The sequence below is a fragment of the Tetrao urogallus genome (genome assembly GCF_951394365.1).
Source record: "Tetrao urogallus genome assembly, chromosome: 13".
Taxonomy (NCBI): domain Eukaryota; kingdom Metazoa; phylum Chordata; class Aves; order Galliformes; family Phasianidae; genus Tetrao; species Tetrao urogallus.
The window spans coordinates 5,507,309-5,524,069 of NC_136826.1; the positions used below are offsets into that span (position 1 = coordinate 5,507,309).

The window sequence follows — 16,761 nt, forward strand, 5'->3', positions numbered from 1 at the left end:
AAATAGAGAATGAAGATAACAGATAGGGGTAATTGTTAGTAATCCAGTGTAGCAAGGATATTTATGTGGTGAAGATAAAAGATTAGGATTACAGTTTTTGGTTCTGCAGCTGTCTCCCTTTGTGATCTGGAACAAATCCCGTATCATTCCAACACCTTGCTTTTCTATTTGGAAATTGATGATACTTCTTTTTATTATTATGAAGCACTTCTATTAATTTAAAGCAAAGAAGGAATGTGGTAATGTAGTGACACGGCAACAGACTGGAGATTTCAAACGGGAAGGCGTCTGAACTTTTCTGTTAAGCAATCTTCAGGGAGCAGATGTTAATCCAGTGGGTCACGTTGTTTCTCAGCTTTACAACTCCTACACAGCAATGACAAATGAGCACGCAGCTGACGCTGCTGGACGTGACTCAATCTACCAAAGGGCACGGCCTCAGATGCCCTGACCCAAATTCCCCGTCCGCTCCCCAGCAGTCCCCGAGGGGTGCGCGAGGGGGAGCGAGAGCAGATCTGAAACAGGTGGGAAAAACAGAGACAGCGACCCGGTTTTACGTCCGCAGCCCTCCAGCCGCAATAAGGGGCAGCAGAGAAAAGATCATTAAATTAACCACAACGGAGCCATGCCCTATGCCGCTCTACACTTGAACCACATTCAGTTCTTCACAAGTCAGACGGCCGTGACCGCCGCGGTCTCGAACCGGTGGCCCCGAAAGCAGCGAGCGGCGGGCCGGAAGCGCTCTTGGCTGAGCGCGGCCGGAAGTGGCGGCCGTTGATCGCAGCGCACTTCCGCCGCCCGCCTCGCGCCGGGAGGGGCCTGGAGCGCCTGCTGCCGCCTCATGGCCGCCTCTGTGGTAAGTCCTCGCGCCGCCCGCCGCGCCGGGGACAGCCTGGGCTGGGGCTCGGGCTCGGTTACTGCTGCAGGGTCCTCGCGGTGGAGCGGGAGGAGCCGCCGGTCAGGGCTACGGTTGTGAGGCGGGGAGCTGCGGCCTCGCACGGAGGCGGCCCGGAGCGGAGCGCGGTTCCGCCTGGCCTTCTCTGTCCCGGGCCCGGGCGCAGCGCTTCTGGAGATGAGGGGATGCCCGCGTGGGGCGGGCGGCGGCGGAGGGGAGAGAGGGACAGCGGGCGGTCTCTGCTCCTTAGCTGCTCGCGTTGCCCGAGCGGCTCTGACTGCCGTCGGCCAGAGGCCGGCTCCTCCCCCTCCCCTGTGTGTGGCTGAAGGGCTTCGGGCCCTGAGTAGGTGGTGGAGTATTAAAGGGAAAACTAACGTTTGGGAATTGTCATCAGAGTCTTCCAAAAAAGTAGTAATTTGAGTACCACGTTCTTGTTAAATGCCGAGAAGAAAGATTTCCCTGTGAGCTGGTTGGGTGTTGGAATGGCAGCAGTGAGAAACTGAAATCTCCATCCTTACAGATGTTCAAAATGTGATTAGAGCTAGGACTCTGAGTAGTCAGGCCTGTCTTGGAAGCTAGATCAGACCTCAGAGCTGACCTTTGAGTGAGAGGCCAGATCAGATGTCTGAGGAGGTTTCTAAATATGTGTACAGGGTTACCATTAAAAAGAACTTGTTCTGAGTATTAAAACTTATGCAGCTTATTTTCTGTTTGACTTAAATCCCTATAAAATCCCCGGAGACTTTCAAGGCGAGGCTGGATAAGGCCCTGATCTAGCTCTGTTGTCCCTGTTCATTTCAGGAATTTGGACCACATGGCCCTCAGAGGTCCCTACCAACTCTAGGGATTCTATGATTATACATTACAGGTTCCCTAACTGCTCTTTGTTTTACCCTGGTGTTTCTCTGTTGGTCTCCATCACACCTGTTCTGTCTGTGCAGTGACTAACTGGCAGCATGTTTGGCTCCTGGTTAGAAAGTGTGTGTACAAATGCATGCTGATGGAGTAATAACAGCCATCTGCCCCAAATAACTAACCAGTCAGGTTATGATTACTGCTCACCAGTCGGTGCTCTGACACTCCTTATCTCATGGTGTCACAGTTTCTGTTGGCACTTGCAGGAATACAGTGCCTTTGGCTCGAGAATTGGCCTCTGGGTACAGAAACTGTTGGAGGAGATGGAGAAGAACAGTGTCATGTCCATCCACAGGGAATTTAAAAAAGTAGTAATGCGAGACAGTTTGTCCCTATAGAGTAAGCAGAGGTTATTTGATATGCTGGTGAGTATTTTGTAGCATGGAAATTTTTCCAAGTAAAAGTGTTTCTTGGGGTAATGTAGGAACTGGTGGTAGTTTTGGCATGTATTCATTAAAGACGACCAAGAAAAATAACGGAGTTGTGATGTACTGATGGGATTATAAATGTTGAGAATGTAATGTTGAAATAGAAGAATGAGAAATTATAACACTTTAAACAAAACATCATTACGATGCGAAATTAAAGATTACAAGTAGCTTGCTCTGTAAGTATTGCCTCCTATGTGTTTTCATGGGAACTACAACATATACAAGGAGCACAATAGCGCTGTGTGATTGAATCACAGAATCACAGAATTGTAGGGGTTGGAAGGGACCTCCAGAGATCATCGAGTCCAACCCCCTGCCAAAGCAGGTTCCCCACACCAGGTCGCACAGGTTGGCATCCAGGCAGGTCTTGAACATCTCCAGAGAAGGAGACTCCACCACCTCCCTGGCAGCCTGTTCCAGTGCTCCGTCACCTCACTGTAAAGAAGTTCTTGTGCACGTTTGTGTGGAATTTCCTGTGCTGCAGTTTCCAGCCGTTTCCCCTTGTCCTGTCTCCATTCACCACTGAAAAGAGTCCATCCTCGCCATTCTAACAAGTTTTCAACTACAAAACACTGTTTTCCACTACAGTCACCACCATTAGCTGTGCTTTTTCACTAGTGATAAACAAGAACCTGCATGCTGAGCTGTCACTGCCACCACTGCTGCAATGCACTGCCCCCCCCCACTGTGTTCACACCCACTGATTGGTCTCCAAAAACATTCAGCAAGCGTTGATGAGTGGCAGTAGGTGCCATGTCTTCCACACAGAGGAATTCAGTTCCACTTCTTTGCTTCATCCTCACTTCCATGTCAGTCACCATGTCAGGCTGCCCTTCTGCTGCCATCTGTCACATGGCACAAAATGTAATGGGATATTGGTGGGAAGGTTCAGCTCTGCTGCTGTACCACCACCATCTGCCTCTGACACGGTGAACCAACATCACAAAATAGGAGGCTTTGCTTTTGGAGTAGTCCTCACAGGTCTGTAGGCAGGAAATTGAGATATTGCTGTTCAGTAAACAAACTGAGTAAATTACCAAATGAGATCCCAGTTCAGTATTGTGACGTCAAATGATTTAAAAAAGATGTGAGAGGTGCTTAGTTCTTGTGGATGCAGAATTGGAGTGATTAATAGTAGTAGAATGTTCAGCATGCCAGTGGGCACTCACTTTCCCTGCTATAGTAGAACTATTATTACTTTTTGCATATATCTCTCTTTCTATAGAGATACTTTAAAATACCCCTATGAATTTGGTTTAAAAAAATCAAGTGTGGTGGTGTGATGGAGTTCATTTTCAGCAACGTGTTGGATACATTGCGTTCCTTTAACTCAGAACATCCATCACAGAAAGCAGCAGCTCTTTTCACTGAATGCTTGTGCGTTCACAACGCTTCAACCAGCTGGAGCCCATTTTCCAATGCAACCATTTTCAATTTCAATACAATAAATAAACCAGCATTCAGAGATGAGTCCTAAGGCTTGCTGGAAGCTAATGAGATACTTCCAGGAAGTAGAAAAGCAGTTTGCAATCAGTTTCAGCATTGCTTGACGTCATCTTTCAGTGAGAGTGGAGAATACAGTGATTTTGGCTGCTCACTAGTGAGAGCTACTGCTTAGATGGCTAGTTTGCACAGAATATAAATAATAATATAGTATATTGTAATTAAATATGAAACGAAAAAATACTTAAGCTTTTTGTCCTTTTTTTTTTTTTTTTTACCTCCAGGATTTCAAAACCTATGTGGATCAAGCCTGCAGAGCTGCAGAAGAATTTGTCAACATTTATTATGAGACTATGGATAAAAGAAGAAGGGTATGTACATGTTTTACCAATACCTTGAACTGTTTTGGATAGTTTCATGTGCTTTTCTAGCTACCATTACACTTGAAAGTAAGTCTTCAAGTACTTACACTTGAAGTTGGTTCCTGTGAATTGCATTGGAGCAGAGGTCTCAGCTTGGCCTCCTAGGCTGCCCTGTAAAGGATTGCTTTGTGTTACTGCACAGCACCGTTCAGAAAGGGGCCCTGTTAGCAATTACCTCACTGTTCTTCAGCATAGTAGTTCAGTTCAAATCCAGATACATGTTAGAGGTGCAGGATTTGTTAGCTGACCTCTGAGGTACAATGTATTATAGTTGTAATTTAAAAAATGTAGGTGAACGTGAAAGTATCAGCAGCTGCATGTTACTGCATAGTCATATTGTGCTCAGGCAGGATAGGCACAGATGTAGCAACAGCTTCCTTGAGAGGTAATGGCCCATAAGCTGCAGCTTATGAAATACTGGGAAGGTTCTGCTCTGCTGCACATAATTGTCCTCTTGCATGGTTCCACTGCTCCCAGTCTTGTTTCTTTTTACCTGAAATCATACTTTTTGACTACTGGTATTGCATTTGTGTGCACAAAATCGGTGGTGAGCTAATTCTGCACAGGTAGTGCTTTCCTTTCGTTAGCAGGCAGCTCAGTTACATCACTAGGAAATGCCATCAGTATTGAAATTTAGAGGTACAAGTCACTTTACTAGTCATAAAGCAAAACGTGCTTCTATTTCAATTTTTGTTCAGGAGCACTATTTTTTAGAACTTAATAATTGAGGAAGGCATTTTATTTCCTCAGGGAGCAGAAGTAATTGGTAATACAAAACATTCTTTCAACTCCAGTGTTGAGATGTTGTGCACTGTATGTGCTTACCCTCTGTCCCCAAATAAGTCTGTTTGTGATCTCTCAGGCTCTGACCAGGCTGTATTTGGACAAAGCAACATTAATTTGGAATGGAAACGCAGTCTCTGGACAAGAGGCACTGAATGAGTTTTTTGAAATGTTGCCATCCAGTGAATTCCAGGTTAATGTGTTGGACTGCCAGCCTGTTCATGGTAAGCTTCTATTACTATTTATTTAGTCATTTTATAAGTATTGATATAGAAATACAACGTAACAGTGCTCAATATTTCTCTAGGGACTGTTTATTAGTGAAAATATTGAGGGTTGGAAGGTAAAGCTGTGCATAAATAAAGCACAAAACCAGGAGGTGCAGCAACTCCACACTGTACCTCATGTCTGGGAAAATGTTCTTTTTTTGTTAAGATTGTGTTCAGATGTGTTGTGTTCTCATGTATTGGAAAGGTTGAGCTTAACAGATGATGTTGTCCTTGACGGTGTGCGAGTCGAGAGACCTCTGCTGTAGCCTCTGCTGCTGCCATGCAATAATATGTGAGACAGATTATTAATCTGTATGTGCTCTGACTTCTTTACATCTTGAATAGATGCTAAGTTCATTCGATTTCTAATTAGCAATTGCTAAAGAAATGCTTACACAATTGAGAAGTTAGTAAATGACTTCTGAGGAATATTTCTGCAGTATAAGGCAAAAGCCCGTGGTCAAGCATGCTTGCTTTCCTTTGCTGTGAAAGGATACAAGCTAATAGAGGAGGGAGAGGAGAACGTGTATGCAACTTGCTGGATACATACACGTATCAAACAAAGAGAGCTTTTTCTAAAAAGATGGGGAGGATGTTTATAGTGGTCTCAAATGAACAACATTAGATGGAAATGTAAAACCCAGTGAAAAGTGCTGTTGGCAAGTGAATACACCGTTGTCTACATGGAAGTGATGTAAGAAAGCTGTATTTCTCGTGGACGTGTAACCAACTGCTAGCCTGTAACTAGTGTAACAGAATTGAATAAAATGCACGTTTCCTACTTCTTTCACCTGTTAGTCTTTGTTTGGGTTGTTTTCTTTGTTTTTTCTTCATGTGAAGAGCAAGCTACTCAAAGCCAGACAACAGTCCTCGTGGTGACTTGTGGGACAGTAAAATTTGATGGCAACAAGCAGCGCTACTTCAACCAGAACTTCTTGCTGACAGCACAGGCCACATCCAACAGCACGGTGTGGAAGATCGCGAGTGACTGTTTCCGCTTTCAGGACTGGGCCAACTAGCGAGGAGCGGTGCGGGAAGCGACCTCTCATTGCACGGCATGAAGCTGGCTGTTCAGCTGGCCGCTCTGACTGCGGGCTGCGCTCAGTCTTCGTGTTGCATCTGTCGTTATGGAAGGTCTGCGGATGTCTCAGGCTCAATCCCAGTGGCCGTTGGCTTTAATAATAAACGATCTGAAAATGTAACGGGTTGCTCATGTTAGTTGAAGGTAATGAAATGCCGAAGGAGTCGAACCTAAGGAAATGCTGAAGGTAATGAGCTGTGTTGGAATCATTCCTAAAATGCCTTACGTGCAGCTGTGCTGCCACTTACAGACTTTTTGTATGTAACGCAGAAACTTTGAACACAAAATTCTCTTATTGTATAGTTCTGACCAAACGTGTAACTGCTTCAGTTTGAACAGGCCTGTTTTTACAGTAGCATCTTAGCTCTTTTGAAGAAGATGCCCGCGGCGTGTACATAGAATTCTCAGAGCTACCTGCTCCTGGTTGTAAGAGGCTTGTGAGGACTGGCAGTGATTTCTGCTCTTTGTGAAAGTTGCAAATACAGCCTGTGAGTGTATAATCTCTCAAATAGTCTGTTGGAAACCTAGCGTTACCTTCACTGAGATGGAAGGACTGTATCTTGTCAGGTTTTCTTTTGACTTAAGCATCTCAGAATTCGGTGATTGTTAATTTATATTAGTTCATATTTAGCGAATACTGAATAACTCAGAACTTCAGTGCCAACAACTCTTGTCAAATACATGTGAAGGACTTCAGCCGCAGTTTTTGTTTTGAAGTCTTGTAGTGTAAGAAATAGGTCAGTAACATCATTTCTGTCTGCTCTGTCAGTTCTGTCACTGTGAAGGACAGAATATTCTTCCCATCTAAAGTCTGCAATTTTTGAATCCCTGTTATTTTTTCAGAAAATATTGTAATAATAATAAAAAAAGACACTAAAGGTGTGTGTTACTGTGAAGTCTTCAATTTTTCTCTTCGGTGCTGTTATTCAGAACGGGTTCCTTGATTACTTTTAACTTAGAAAAAGAAGGTCTGAACACAAGTACTACCTTCCTTGTCTGCAGATTTTTATTACACTTTTCATGTTTCTTTAACATTTTCCATATTCATTCTATTGTATTTTTTTCTTGCTTTAAGCAGCAGCTTTCATAAACAGTTTTCATGGGTGCAGGCTAGAAGATTGCCCATCTTAACTTGGGAACTTATAAAGTACATCTGAATATGGATGTTTTCATATAGTTTTACATGTGATAATACACTTGCTTGCTAATGAAAATACACGAGGGGAAATTGTTAATACTATTGCAGTGACAGCAGCAGCCATTAGGACTGCAGCTCACTTGGTTCTATTACCTAAATTGGAAAACTGTGAAAATGAGCAGTTTCTAGCGTGTATAAAACACCTGTGGTTGGTGTGATATTATCCTACAGATAACGGGGTACTTAGGTGAAATGGGTGGCTTTATATAATGTAAAGGTGCTCTTTACATCATGGGATGTACGTTGGAATTGGTAACCTGACTTGCTTCAGAAACTGCTGCTATACTGAGTGGTTTCTGAAGCTACTGTGTAACTGTTTGTTTTCAACCTGAGGAATACTTGGTTTCTGCAAGCAATGTAAAAAATCCAGAATTCTTGAAAATTGTAAATACTGTAAATGCATTGTTATGTCTGTGTGTAGTGAAGAAAGGGTTGCTTTATTCAGTTTGTTCTTAACAGAATATACGGGGTTTATATATTTGCATTTCTTCTGTGAATTTGAGAAGAGAACCCTCAGTTTGCCTGTTTCTCACACAGCACTGTAGAACTGTGACTGGTGTGCTGTGCTTTCCTTGTTTGTTCTTCGTTCCATCAGCAGTGTTACAGCCTGCTTACACGCACCAAACGGGTTTTGTCTCTTGAAATGTAGCGATGGGTGCACCTGTAACATTTACCTTCAAACTCTGAGCACATTTGCCAGGACACACACATATACTTGCACCTAATAAGCTTGTTCTGGGAGTAAATACTTACTGGATGTTTGGATCCAAATTCTGATTTGTATACTGATTTTGAAGCTCTTTTCTATGCAGAGTGGGAGATTTTGATATCTGAGACAACGTTTTGATCGTTTTGTTCCTATTGATTACTTTCATGCTATTTAAATATACACTGCCTTTAAATCTGGCATCTGCAAATAATATTTAAAAAAAAAAAAAGACCTGCCAGACGTGATATGTAGGAGGCTTACTGCCTGTCTAGATGCACAGACGTGGTTTATACTCTTATTTAGTAAGATGTATAGTTGGAATTGGACTTGGTGTGCATATGGGGATATTGGGAGGGAAGCTTATTAGAGATCAGCTGCTTTAGTCTAGGGGAAAGTACTAGCTGTGTGCTGTCTATTTACAGACAGAAAGCCTCTTTCCAAGTAGCTGGATAAGTTAGGGATGCTGCAGCTTGTTATCACTCCTGCGGTGAAGTTAACAGAAGAAAACATAGAACTGCTTTTTATTCCATTACGTACCAAATCAGTCAGTGCTGGTTTAATGTTCCTTCTTGTTGACTGTGCTGTAATGTCTGAAGTTTACGCCAGACATCCGAGAAGTGAACATATTTATGCTCTGAACTGTAACCAGGAACAAATATGTTTTGCTTGATAAGCAAACTATTAAGTTTTGCTTGATCCCAAGTCAGTAATGTACAACCAGATAGTGAAACAAAGCCAGGTGAAGAGCTGAGCACTTCCACATACTAAGCTGTGGCAGCTGAAGTCTTGATAGACGTTCTGTGTTGTGTGCTTTCCCTGTATTGTCTTTGTAAGTCATTGTTCTTAATGTTGCTTTGTTATTCGACCGTACTGCAGTTAAATTGACCTAACATACTTGTACTGTTCCTCGGGATGGAGAAAAGCGGTTTGTTCTTGTGATGCAAATGACACTTTTGATATGCTTGCATTTCATTACCATGACTGAGAAAAAGCACATTATAAAAGAAATGCTGTTTTATCAGCACTTGGGTATATTTTGTAAGTTTTCAGAGTTGTTAAAAGACTTCTTGTAAGATTCCATTTTAAAAAGAGAAAGCCCCTTTTTTTTCCTTAAGACATTTTCGTAGCTTGTTCTTAAGATATTAAAGTTCAGGAAATAATTTGTGGCTTCTTTATCTTTACTGCTTGTGTTCTAGCTGTGAGTTATGTGTTCTGATTGTTGCAGCTGGTGCTGGGACACTGCAGAACAGGCGATGTGTCAGAAAAGTTACTTGGAGTAATAAGTAATCCTCTAGCAAATGCCAAGAGCACTGTGAAGCAGTAAATGCTGTTGAGCTGGCCAGAACATCACTCTCAGATTGATGTTTCCCACTGTATGGAGATCACTGGCCTGAACCAGTGACTGAGCGCCTGGCGCAGGGGTGTAGCCAGCCCTGGGAACACAGGTGGAAGCAATTCACCAGTGTGACCAGAAGGGGTGGGCCCAGGGTCTGCCCCTCTCTGACCTCATTTAAGGGCTGGCAGCCACAAGGGAAGCATCTGTGCTTGGAGATGCTGCCTTTGGAGCGCTGGGCAAGCCCTGATTCTCAGGAAGGGGTAAGTGATTCCTCCTCTGTTACTGGGCTGGGATGCTACCCTTGGGCGATCTGAAATTGCTGTTGCCTGTCCTTACTATCCTTACCTCCTCCTATAGAAATTTACTGTTGTTTTACTGCTGTCCAACAAACATTTGAATGAATGAAATATTTGGATGAAGCCAAACAATTTTTTTTCCAGAATCTTGGATTGTAAATATAAAAGTATTTACAATCTGGTAACACGTTGTTGAGCCTCTGCTCTTTCTGTGCTAAGAAGAAACAAGGCACTTGAATAAGGAGTGTTTCATGTGGTAATTCACATGCTTCATTCTATTTATTTGGTTGTTGATGTTGAATGACTGATGATCACTTAGTGTGGATGGCTTTTGGTTGCTGGTAATGAAGAGGATGGCAGTGCAGGGTCAGAGTCTGCAGAAACAGGTGTTGTTCTAGAAGCAAGTAATGCTAACTATATTGTAATGTTCTTGCTGTGTTTGAAGGTATGGATTTTAGTGAGACTGCAAATAATCACTTCTTAGTAATTATTCTGAGAAGAGCTCTGATAGCTGATGTAGCATAAAGAGTGAGGAATGCTGGGGAAAAATAAATCATGGCTAGAGATAAAACACCAGTTATTTTTGCTTGTGTGCAGAAGTGAATTTAGAAACTTACTGAATTTAGAACCTTATGAATGATCTGGATGAGGAGATTCAGTGCACCTCCAGTAAGTTTGTGAATGACACCAAGTTGGCAGGAAGTGTTGAACTGCTTGAGAGTGGAAAGACTGCAGTGGGGTGTGGATTGGCTGAGGCCAATTGTACGAGGTTCAGTGAGACCCGGTGCTGGGTCCTGTGCGTTGGCCACAACAGCCCCATGCAGTGCTGCTGGTTTGGGACAGAGTGGCTGGCGACCTGTGCAGCAGGGAAGGATCTGGGGCTGTGAAGTGAGAGCTGGCTGTGAAGGCTTGAGGTGTTTGAGTTGTGATTACCCACCTTGTATCCTGAACAGAAATAAAGCTGTGTCTTCCCCCAAGCGCTTCCAAGGTGTTCCTGGAGACTGTAAAATTGACAGCAGCAGCAGCACCAGCTATGGTGTGGCCAGGCATTATTTTAATTCAAATATGCTCAGTGGGGAGGGGGAAAAAAAAATAACTTTTAGTGCTTTAAGAGAGCATTGCACTCTGCAGTGGTGGTGTGTGGTGGCTTCCGCAGGGCCGGAATCAGCTCCCAAAAAATGACTTGTTGTTCAAAGCCATAGGAAATACAGGAAGCATCACTGTTCTTTAAGGTTTCCAACTGGCAGATAACGTGTTATCTTATTTAGATGTCTGGTTGAACCATAACTATAAGGCAGAATAGATGGACTAATGAAAGTTGCAAAGTGCTACAGTTGACCGAGACCAGGTAATTCTTTCAGGTGTTGAAACGTACCAGTAGAACTGCAGATAATTAGAATGGGGTGCTTTGTTACTTACTTGGCAGGAGATTTTGTGCCTTATTTGAAATGTTTTCACAAGGGCTGCCCTTTTTTTAGACAGGATCTAAGTGTGGTGTATCATGTGTTATTTGGGGGGTGAGTTGTGTTGTGAAGATATGTCGGTGGTGGTGTTGGTTGGGTGCTGATGCAGGGGACCACCAGAGCTATTGTGTGGTAATCTGTAGAATGGAGCAGTGGAAAATAGTGACTGATACTAAATAAAACATACTGAGAGCACATTTAAATGCGAATGTGTTGAAGCGTTAACACATGGATGTCCAACCTCTTGGGTTGCCTGGGCCACACTGAGTGAAGAGGAATTGCTTTGGGCCACGTGTATGTAGGTCTCTGAAAGTAGTGCCACCTCATTATTTCCACAGATGCAACAACAGATGCAAAGAGCACATAACTACTCGACAGAGCAAATTCTCAGCTACAAAGCACTGTTTTTCATCAGCTGTGTTTTCACCAGCAATGAACAAGAGCCTGCATGCTCGTCAAAATCCCACTCCTCACTGTGCTCACACCGCTGCGTGGTCTCTGGAAACATGCAGAGAGCAGTAATGAATGGCAGCTGACATTCATGGAGGAATTCAATTCCACCCCTTCGCTTCATCCCACCTCATGTCAGACACCACCGTGTCAGACTGCCCCTCTGCTGCCATCTGCCTCACGGCAGCAGCAGGTAATGAGATACTGCTGGGAAGGTTCAGCCTCTGCTGCCATCCCACCGCTGCTGCCCCTGTTGAGGACCAGTATCATAAACAGGGGGTGTTACTTTCAGAGCAGCCCATGTGAAATATATACTGTACTCAATGTACATAAGTAACAAAACTTATTTTAACTTTTAATGTTTTAATTGAAATGTATTTTTTAAAAGCAACAGAACCATAAAAACAAATGAGATGTGTGACCTTGTTTTTGTGAGAGCAGCGTGTCAGCTCAGTGCTGTGGCAGTGGCTCTCGTGTTTGTCAGATTTCTGATGAAGTTTGACTCCTGTGCTTCCTCCTCGAAAGCAGCTGTTCACGTACCGGCAAAAAGCAATGAATTGGGTGTGATGGTGGATGAGGGGTGTTTTTCTCTGGTAACAGAGGGCTTATGAAAGTACTTGAGCTGAATGCCTGATTGCAGCTCTGTGTGTTTCTTTTGAAAATTCCCAGGTAATGGATCAACTGAGAATGAGTTGCAAAGATGAATTGCTGATTCCTGCCGGCTGCTCAGTGTGATGAGCTGCTGCCACGTGGCGCAGGGCCGGGGGCAGACATAGGATGGGCTGTGCCAAGTCAGTGTGTGCAAGTCTCGTACTTGGGAAATGGTGACAGCCTCTTCCCTATCCTTGCCCAGCTGAGGTGAGCTCTGCAGGTCTGCAGTACTTTCTGTGCTGTTGGTCTGTAATGCCTCGTGGAGGCCGCGGTCCTGCTGGTGGACGCTTCACTGGGACAGGACTGAAAAGGGTTTGGATGTGTAGTAATTCGCTCTTTGTGATGGGAGAACGTTGGTTGTAGTCAGCTTAATTCTGATTGCGTTGAAGGAATTCCTCGCGGAAGCTCTGATGTGACTGAGGCCCCGTTGCTGTGGTCCTGGTGCAGTGGTTCATGATGTGAAGCTCCTGTAATTTCAGGGTTTTTGTAAAAACAAAACCCCTCGTCACCTCGTGCAGCTGATGTACGGCTATTCCCCGCAACGTTGCGGCTGCCAAGTTGAGGAAGGGCTTTAGAACTGTAGCTTTGCTGTCAGAAAGCGGCAGCTAGCGTGACGGCGGTGCGGTGAGAGAACGGCCCACGCGCCGATTTTGAGGGATGTCTGCAGCTGTAGGGATAAGTGATGCTCTCCGGACGCACGGCAGCGCAGGCTTTTATTGCGGAAAGCGGTACCGGCCAGCCCCCGGTTACAGGGCGGCAGGACCGCCAACCTGCCGTCCCGGGCTCACAGCGGCCGCTCCTCTTCGGCCGGTCCGCCCTCCTCGGCCGCCTGGCCCGGGCCGCCGCGGCCCCAGTCGCGCTCGATGTAGAGGTGGTAGGGGTCGTGCTTGGACTCCAGCTTCCGCGAGCGCGTGTAGGCCAGGATGAGCCCCCCGGCCAGGCAGCCGTAGAAGATCATGATGAGCAGGATGTACAGCGAGGCGTCGCCCCCGGGCTCGGCGGCCGCCGCGCTGGCGTTGGTTCCGCGGCGCAGCTCCCGCAGCACTGCGCCCAGCAGCGCCTGCAGCCGCCGCGCCTCGCTGCAGTTCATTGCGGGCTGCGCCGAGCTCTGGCGGCGACGCGCCGATCCGCCCGGAGCTGGGTCAGAAACGGTGCGTGCGGGAGGGCTGAGGCTCCGCCCAAAGCCGCGGGGCTCTGCCTCCTGCTGTGCGCTCCTGCTGTAAGTCCTCCCTGCAGCGCTGCCACGCAGAGCAGAGCGTGGTGCTGGGAGCGTGTTTGGGGGGGCCCGTGCCACAGCCTCACAGCTCAGTCAAATGCGTATCCTTACTCTAGAAAGGAAAACGTCATCCATTTGAAAGATTCAGCCGGAAGGAGAGCAGCTCAGATACGGCAGAATTGGAGTAATTCAAACAGTAATTAACTGCAGAGGCTGTTGCTTGACCTGAAGGACTTGAGCGTTGAATATTGGTGGGCTGGTGTTGGGCTGCTCCCTACCTGTGTGGTGGAGAGGGACTGAGGATGTGACACAAGCAGGCCCTTCACTTTTTTCTCCTCAGAGCACTGTGCCCATGGCTGTGGATTTTGAATTCTATATGAATTCCTCACGTGTCCCTGTTCTCAGCTGGCCCATCCTGTTGCTGTCTGAGCTCAGTGGCTGCTGTGCTCACAGGTGGCTGTGGCAGTCGTGTTACAGGGGCACAGCCTGTCCATATATAAATATATATATCTCCATATATATGGTCAGCTGTGTTTTCCTGCTGTGTGTGTAGGTGCCCCGTTTTGATTTTCTCTGCAGAGCCCTTTTACAAAACCACGTCCCTTCAGAGCTATGCTTGGTTAGGGATGTGCAGGCATTGTGCTTCATCAGGACCAAAGGGAGGTGTGCCACAGGCAGTCATTTCTGTTGCAAGTAGAAAGAAGACGCTCAATTTCATTGTGCAGAACCATTTAGAACTGCAGGAGCAAATGATTGGGTTTGTTTTGACTCCAAGAACAAAAAGTAAAGTAGAGTAGGCAGCTGAGGAGAACTATTCCTATTTTTCGTGCCCACTCTGTGGGGGGGGAGCCATCAGTAACGAACTGATCCATGGCCAACAGGAAGAGGTAGGTTAGATACCACATCTCAAACAAACACAATCCAGCAACACCTCCTGGGGCTCTGCTGTGAGGTGTCCTTGTGGTGTGAGGCTCATTGCAGATGCTGGGCTTAGTTCTTATGTAGGCTCAGCAGCTCACTGGTAGCAGTAGTTCAAAATTGGAGAAGAAATGGAAAATTCAACAGTTTTCATTTTGTGCTGCTCTGTTGTTGAAGTATTTGCTTCTTTTCTTTAAAAGTGTGAGGGCTCTGAGGATCAGCATGCTCCAGAGCTCACTTTGTTTACTTTAATGGGCATTGGCCTCATGTCAAGGCTAACATCTCAAAGTAAATGCAAATTTGACAAATTACCTGGGGTAATTTGCTGCGGGCTTCATTAGAACACTTGTTTTCATCAGTGTCCACCATAGATCAGATCTAATTTTTCTTCCAGACATCTCTCTTCCCCAGTACAGGTGCAGCAAGGTTCTACGTGCTGCAGCTCCCAGCAAAAAAGCAGTACAGAGATGAAGCAGCCCTCTGCTGCCAGCACTCTTTCAAATCAAGTGAAGTGATGATGATGGTCCAACAACAAACATGCTTGCCATGGCCAGTGTGACCCCATCGTGTTAAATACAAACAAACCAACCAATGACCTACTGTGCAGCAGCTCTGAGTTAACTGGGAAAGTGTTCTGTTCATTAATTCAGGTATCTTCACAGTGGTGTCAAATACCTGAGCCCAGCCTTTAGCATTCCATGTTAATAGTGGCTGAGAGCTTTATGGATTGCATTTTGTAAACCACCTTTGTGGCATTTTATGCAAAAGCAGCACTGGAATGTTGTTGTTTGTATCATTTTTGTTGTCTCTTTTAGTTTCTTGAGTTTCCATTTCATGGGCTAAAATTTAAACACATTTTCTCATGTAAATAGCACTTAACTAATAGGCGGGATCCTTAAATACATAAATGCGTGACCAGAATTTATTTTTTGATTGCCTGTAGTTGCAGAACATGACTAATCCATCATTAGAGCAATGTGTTGGTTTGGTTCTGCCAGAACTGATGACCCGTGGTCTCAGAATGTGTCCTGTGCCGTGCATGCAGCTCAGGAAGCCTTTGATGGGAACTGGGGCTCTGTGTGTTGGCTTGCCTGGGCTGGTTAAACACCACTTAACCTGCTCTTAAGGGAATGGCCATCACTTTCCCTGTTTATGCTAAACCAATTAAGGGCACCTGCTGCACTTGTACAGGAAGCAAATCTCTCCCCCAGCTCTTACCTGAGGTCCTGTGTTAAAGCCATCCTTGAAAGGTGTTCATTTAAACCTTTGACTCTGATGCTGTAGAGACTTTAAGTGGTGGTGATTCTGAGCAACTAGTTCAGTATTTAATAAGGAATTAATTTAAAGCTCTGGGTTTATTTTCAAAATGTTCTTTGCTTTGACTCCTAAATGACCCTTGATGTAAGCTTACTTTGTTTCTCCTTCCTGTCCCCTGGAGACAGCTCCTTTGGCCCTCTGAGGTGACCTTAGGTGTAGCTGAGGCTAATCACGTTTGCTACATTCCTTACTTTTCTACAAGCTCTGTCACAAAAGGATTTGAGAATTAGTAGAAGCTCTTACCAAAATGCAAGCACTGTATTTGCAAATCACTTCCATGCTACAACTGAAGGAAGCCTAGTGTAATCCCTCCCTCACTTTTTCCCCCTTCTCCAAAAATACATGAGAAGCTGATTGAACAAATCCTTTTGCAGCACATGCTACATCAGGGTTCTTTTTTACCCTCGGGTACGTTCTTCTGAGCTGCTACTTCTGCTAAGCCCTGTTGTTAGGGTATGCTCCATTGCAAAGAGAATGGGAGGTGCTGACCATTAACTGGAAACAACATGCAAAACACTCCAGAAACACAAACTTGGTTAACCATTTCAACTGTATTCTGTTCTTGAAATGTCAGCGTGGTGTGTGTATATATACATTGAAAATAGCAACTCTCAGTCAGCCGAGACACAGAAGATAGCAGGAATCGAGATAAAATACATTTCATATAAATACATTCATGGTTTAAAAAAGAAAATCTTACAACTTGCTGACAGACTCAAGTGCGAGTAACTTTCTTACACATCTAACTTCTGTGATGCTAACAGGCTGCCTAAAGGTTATGCAACAGTGACTGGTTTGAAACATGGGAGGCTGCTAACATAGCTCCAGAACTGAGTCACTTGGAAAGCTGCAAGTGGAAGGGAAAGTAATTCCTGCCTTCATGAACCCACACATGTGCCAGTATGCTAAAGAGAAGCATCACACAAAACCTTTTACTTTCTGTACAGTGACAATAACAAATAATTTTC

The 16,761-nt window shown here is 44.9% G+C and overlaps 2 protein-coding genes across 2 annotated transcripts; one reads left to right on the forward strand and one right to left on the reverse strand.

Moving 5' to 3' along the window:
- Positions 1 to 841: 841 nt before the first annotated feature.
- On the forward strand, positions 842 to 6,177 carry NXT2 (nuclear transport factor 2 like export factor 2; the record flags this gene model as incomplete). The annotated part of the gene is made up of 4 exons (XM_079542105.1): positions 842 to 856; positions 3,969 to 4,055; positions 4,969 to 5,113; positions 5,999 to 6,177. 4 exons carry the CDS (start codon positions 842 to 844, stop codon positions 6,175 to 6,177), a joined length of 426 nt encoding a protein of 141 aa, XP_079398231.1.
- A 6,949-nt stretch (positions 6,178 to 13,126) lies between these two features.
- On the reverse strand, positions 13,127 to 13,432 carry KCNE5 (potassium voltage-gated channel subfamily E regulatory subunit 5; the record flags this gene model as incomplete). Its single annotated transcript, XM_079541816.1, has 1 exon — positions 13,127 to 13,432. The coding sequence occupies one exon, from the start codon at positions 13,430 to 13,432 to the stop codon at positions 13,127 to 13,129; it is 306 nt and encodes a 101-aa protein (XP_079397942.1).
- Between the last annotated feature and the right edge of the window lie 3,329 nt (positions 13,433 to 16,761).